The 6,000-nt window shown below is 50.2% G+C and overlaps 2 protein-coding genes across 2 annotated transcripts; one reads left to right on the forward strand and one right to left on the reverse strand.

Moving 5' to 3' along the window:
• Positions 1-444: 444 nt before the first annotated feature.
• Positions 445-2,530, reverse strand: M437DRAFT_55830 (Pkinase-domain-containing protein; the record flags this gene model as incomplete). The annotated part of the gene is made up of 5 exons (XM_041022943.1): positions 445-588; positions 622-850; positions 904-1,294; positions 1,349-1,648; positions 1,699-2,530. The coding sequence occupies 5 exons, from the start codon at positions 2,528-2,530 to the stop codon at positions 445-447; spliced, it is 1,896 nt and encodes a 631-aa protein (XP_040876907.1).
• Positions 2,531-4,205: 1,675 nt separating this feature from the next.
• Positions 4,206-5,771, forward strand: M437DRAFT_55794 (uncharacterized protein; the record flags this gene model as incomplete). The annotated part of the gene is made up of 5 exons (XM_041022931.1): positions 4,206-4,420; positions 4,470-4,656; positions 4,908-5,150; positions 5,238-5,382; positions 5,440-5,771. 5 exons carry the CDS (start codon positions 4,206-4,208, stop codon positions 5,769-5,771), a joined length of 1,122 nt encoding a protein of 373 aa, XP_040876908.1.
• Between the last annotated feature and the right edge of the window lie 229 nt (positions 5,772-6,000).

Below are 6,000 nucleotides of genomic sequence, written 5' to 3' on the forward strand. Positions count from 1 at the left end.
TATCCAAACACCACCCTACTTCAGCAGAACAGTATTTTCACCACCGAACTGCTCGAGAAATACGTCATATGGATGCAAGAACAGGTTTTAAATGACTCGCACTCGTAATTCACACAATCATCATCTAGTCTTAAAAGAAGAACCTGGAAAGTATCATTCATCAACTCGAACACGTCAAAGCGCTATAGTAGGATGTGAAGACCACCAAGGAGGAAAAACAAGCAGAACATTCGCTTTCCCGTGTTGAGCCTCGAAGGCTAGAAAGAATATAGACGCCCCCAAAAAACCCCCCATCGGATCGCATGCGTTAAAGAATAATGGCATAGATATACAAGCTGCCCGACTTGCTTCAGGATAATATGACTTTTTTTCATGTCGCCATTTCTCTATATGACGATATTGTCAGCATAGCACAACGCCTCCCGAGCACGGAGGGGCAGTGTCCTATCTCTGCTCCTCGTGATATTGATGATCTTGATGTTGGTCGTCTCCATCGTGATGCAACGTAACGGAGTTGAACTCCTCGAATGGATCCGCGAGCTCGCCGCCCGGCGTGGCCAGATTGCTATCGAGGGGTACACCCTTCATCTTACTTGAGTTTACACCGAAGCCTTTGTTGACCTTGGAACCACCCAAGTCGACACTATGACTTTCCTTGACATTTCTGAAGTTCACAGTGTCGATGCCACGGCCCTGGTTGGGTATGATTGGAGGCTTGGAGTGGCGTAGCAGAGCCCATTGTGTGGTACGGAAGAACTGGTGGCCTTTGACGTCTGACGCGCCAGCGCGAGAGCCTAGTCGACGAAGTTCGTCCTTGATCAGAAGCTTGCGAATCAGAGACTTGCACAAACTGAGAGCTGTTAGCAATCTGAAGCGTTACCTGCAGTGATTTGAGCAATTTACCTGCTGACGTTAGGATAGCCACTGCCCTCAGGGAAGGGCACCTCATCTCTCAAGATGTTTGCAAAAGTGGCGTTTCTGTTCTTTCCCTTGAATGGTGTCGTGCCGTAAAGCATCTCGTAGATCAAGATTCCCAATGTCCACCAATCAACTGCACTAGTGTGACCACAACCCTTGATAACCTCAGGTGCAATATACTCTTCTGTACCCACAAAGGAGTTTGTGCGGAAGTTGTTGATACACGACTTGGTGTCAATGGCAGGCATGTTGTTGGGGTTGTTCGAGACACCGTTACGGCCAGACATGATCATAGTGGGAACACCGCCGGGGTCTGACTGCTTGGAAAGGTCAAAGTCTGAAAGCATGATATGGCCTGACTGGTGAAGAAGAATGTCTAAAATACATGTTAGCATGTCGGAATTTGGATTGGCCTGGAAGTTTGACGTACTCTCAGGCTTAAGATCTCTGTAGATGAAGCCCATAAGATGCAGATACTCGAGTGCGGCGGTGACTTCTGCGGCGTAGAAGCGAGCGGCGTCCTCGTCCACACACTTGTTGGGGCGAGTTTGCAGAGCTCTGAAAAACTCGCCTCCACTGCAGTATTCCATGCAAAGGTATAAATGTTCTTCTGATTGGAAAGAATGATACAGTGTGACGATGAATGGGTGGTTGCTGGTGGCTAGAATCTCCTGCTCGGCCAGAGCACGCTTGATCTTGTTGCGCTTGATCATTTCCTTCTTGCTGAGCACTGAGGGGTGTCAGTTGTTGTCGATATGGAAACATTGTGTATGTGCTTACCTTTCATGGCGTACAATCTTGAGCTCTTCTTCTCGCGCACCAGATATACCTTTCCAACATCACCCTTGCCAATCAACTTGATCTTGTCGAAGCTTCCGGGACCGACTTCGACATCGCGTACTTTGATGCTGTTACTGCTATAGGTCCTACGGAAGGCGGCCGCACTTCTAATCTTGCCAGGGCTGGGAATACCAGGTACGGGAAGCAGATCAGGAGAGCTGCTCATAGGCACTGTCTCGACCATTGACTGCACCGAAATATTGGAGTGTTGCTGAGCGAGGGGAGAGGTCTTGGCCATCATGTCGGAGGTCTGTGGCCTGCTGTCATTGGAGTTGGTCTTTGAGAATAGGCCCTGGGCATTGGGAGCACTAGCAACGCGACGCAATTTCCGTGCCAGCTCTTCTTTACCGGCCACAGCAGCAGCTTCGTCTTCAGCTTCCTGGCCTTTCTTGATGGGTGTGTCCGGGGGACTCGGAGGTACACTGTCGGCGTTGTGATGGCGGATAGCAGGCGGGCCCTGGTGTGCGAAGTAGGGATTGGCGTTAGCGGTAGGGCTCAGTTCGTCGAGAGCATTGCCTTCGCTGGCGACGGTCTGACTCCTATTTCGACCGATGTGTGGCAGGAAACGACTGTTGCGGAGTTTGTGTTCAGAGCGCGGGGTCGAGGGGCCTTCAGAACTGGTCTTTCCCTGGCCAATCAGCTCATCCTTGGTGGAGGATGAGGTGATGCGGAAAAAGTTCTTGATCTTCTGGCTGACCTGCGAGTTGGAGCCGTTGACCGACTTGTTGGTCGACATGGACACGCCCGAGAAGGTGCGCCGGTCACCAGGCATGATGATGGGCTACGGCAGCCGTAGACTGGCGAGACGGATAGAGAAGGCAGATATGCGACGGCAGAGATTGAGCAGACACCGTCGCAGCAGGCAGGAGAGCACTGCGGTCGAGGGTGGAGACAGTAAGGGGAGTCTGAGTGCGGTGGTTGCAGCTGTCAACTGGGCCAGAACACGCGAACGAGCGAGGACAGCGGGCCAGGGTTATGCTTCGGCGTGGCGGAGGATATTCCCGGGGTAGTTAAGCCGCCATTCGAGGGCGAATGCGAGTTCAGCTGCTCTGTCCGAAGCTAGCGGTGTGTGTTTGTAAGGTGAAATCGAATGGTGCAATTGAGACGGACAGGGTCAGAGATAATGTTCTTGCTGAGATTGGCTTGGTTGGTCCAACTGGCAAATGGCATGTCGCAGTTGGCATGCCGTTGGCTCGGTCATTCGTTGCCGTGAGTGCGTCAGCGTGGAGTCGTTTCGTTTCGTTTCCTGCCTGCCCATCGGCCTTAACCGGGCATTTGCTTGCTAAGCTGCCAGCCTGTACTTGCCGAATCTTCTCAGCGGGTCAATCTGCTCGCCAATTATTACGACTGCTTATCATTCACCACCCCCTATTGCAGTCAAGCCAAGCTCCTAATCTACTTGTACACAACTTGTTGTGTGGTGTGAATAATATCGGTCACCATGTTGACGTGATCATCACCATCCCTATGGCATTCCTGCTTGCGGATCAACTTGACACCATGTCGAAAATCATCCTGGCAACGATAGCCATTGTCTACTGAGAGTGCACGTGTACCGTATTTTCGCAGCTGGCTCTCCTGCTCGATCGCCTTGACAGTTGGTCGTCCTTAATTTTGACCAGCCACCTATTTACTCGATCGCCTGCCACTTCCTCCTGCCACAAACTGCCATCACCAGTTTCACAACCATTGAGAGCAGATGTGCCATCTCAAATGGCCGAACGACATCAGAAGCAGCGAAGGGCTCTGATTATGGTCTATCAATGAGAGGCCAAATGGTAGACTGATGCCCGATCATATCGTGACTCTGGTCGATAGGGCAACTACTGCCCCGCTTCGTACAAAAAGGGCCGTCTATATTGTGATGATGGTGGTGATGCATCTGAGAGCTGCACCCCTCATGCGCCAATGCTCAGAGCTCGTATACCTGAGTGGTGTGAAAATTCATCACCACAACCTCATGCCCGAATCATCTCCCATGGTGACATGAAACGATATCGTAAGCTGTGAAAATGCACAGTTGTGATCGGAACCGGAAGTATAGCCATGGAGATACTCCAGACCATGTCGCTCTACGAACATCACTTCTTTCCAGAAAACTTTGTGCATTTCTACAGATCCAATGTAACAGTCTTTGGCACATGGGTTGCATCGAGTGTTGATCACACAATTCAGCCGAATCAAACACGATCGGAGGTGGGGTCTCCGCATGACGTCTCCCATTCTGTGCCTGCCCATCTTCACCTTCCACCGATCAATTTCCTTATGGAGTGTTGCGAGTTGCAAATTTGTCCGAAATATGGTCTCACGAGAGGGGTAGCAAGGGTGGTGGCAGACAGAATTGAGTTGATCTCGGATGAATGCATAACGATGGTCATGGCCATAAAGCTTCAGGGCTGCGCCAGGCCTTTTCATGCCTTGGACTCAAACCAACAAGACACTACAAGATGGTGCTTGGTAAAACCTTCGTGAAGGCCGCTGCCTTGGTGGCAAGTCTGGCTATAACTTCGGATGCTCTTGCTGTCAGGAAGCCTAATCTCAATGATATTATCAAACCATACAAGAGAGAGCTTCTCCAGGACCTCGTTACCTGGGATGAACACTCTCTGTTTGTACGTGGCGAACGAATTATGATATACTCAGGAGAGTTTCACCCATTTAGGTATGAGAATGGCCATACTGAGTGTGTACCCGATACTGATAGCTCCAAGATTGCCTGTACCTAGCTTGTGGCTGGATGTTTTCCAGAAAATAAAGGCATTGGGATACAACGCAGTCTCCTTCTATGCTGACTGGGCTCTTCTTGAAGGGAAGCAGGGTGATTTCACCGCCGAAGGGGTCTTTGCTTGGGAACCTTTCTTCGAAGCTGCTCAGGAGGCAGGGGTGTACCTGATTGCTGTAAGTTGTCTAGCCTCCTGTGTGCCTCGCAATCACTCCTTTCCCCACGTATGATTCTCTATAAGCTGTCGAAATGCACAATTGTGATCTGGAGACGAGTCTGGCCACGGAGATAGTGTCTTCAAGGGGTTGGCTCTGTGGAGCCCACACTCTCTGCGAAAGTATTGTGCATTTCGACAGCTACATGGTGACAGTGTTTAGCACATGGGGAGCACGCAAAGCTACAAATCGATTTACTGACCTATTTACAGCGCCCTGGTCCATACATCAATGCTGAGGCATCTGGTGGTGGTTTCCCTGGCTGGTTGTCTAGATCACCAGGTATTCTCAGAACAAGAGATCCTCGTTTCCTCAACGCAACCGACAACTACTCCCGCCATATCGGTGAAATTATTGCAAAGGCCCAAATCACTGAAGGAGGCCCAGTAATCCTCTACCAGCCTGAGAACGAGTACTCCCAAGCCGTGCCCAGTGATACTGATTTCCCTGATGGTGTAAGTTCTTCTTGAATTCTTCTCTGCATTTCATCAAGAGCGTTGCTTGTGGGAAGTGTATCAGAGACCCTTGCTAATTGATCGTAGGTATATATGGCGGCCGTTGAACAGAAGTTCAGAGATGCCGGTATTGTCGTCCCATCCATTCTTAACGATGCCTATCCTCATGGCTACTTCTCACCATTACACCCTGGACCCGGAACAGTGGACATCTATGGATACGACGGCTATCGTAAGTCTGAAGCAATAAAGCATGAACGATTGATGAAATGACTGACATTTCGACCAGCTCTCGGCTTTGACTGCGCAAACCCAACCACCTGGCCTGACAACGACCTTCCGACCTATTACGGAAACCTGCACGAAGAACAAAGTCCCTACACTCCTCACTCAATTGTCGAGTTTCAAGGAGGCTCTTTTGACCCCTGGGGTGGGCTCGGCTTTGCTCAATGTGCCGAATTGCTTAATGCCGAGTTTCAAAGAGTCTTCTACAAGAATGACTTTTCCTTCGGAGTCACAATCTTCAACATCTACATGACATACGGAGGTAAGTTGATGAACCACGAGCAGGTCCATGCACCCGATTCTTTTGATCCCCTTCCCCCATCAGAGGTAGAGTGAAATGTAGATTATGAAAAGGCACAGTTTTTTCCAGATCAGAGATGTGACCATCGAGAGCGGATAATTTCTCGGCTCTCAGTGGTGGCTACTCTGTTTCTCGAAACCATCGTGCATTTCTACTGCTACAAGTCTCACATACCTTGGCACATGGGAAGACATCATTCTCCCCCTTCTTCTGACTGCCCCCTTCTTCTGACTGCCCCCTTCTTCTGACTGCCCCCTTCTTCTG

This window comes from Aureobasidium melanogenum, assembly GCF_000721775.1.
Source record: "Aureobasidium melanogenum CBS 110374 unplaced genomic scaffold scaffold_23, whole genome shotgun sequence".
Classification (NCBI taxonomy): domain Eukaryota; kingdom Fungi; phylum Ascomycota; class Dothideomycetes; order Dothideales; family Saccotheciaceae; genus Aureobasidium; species Aureobasidium melanogenum.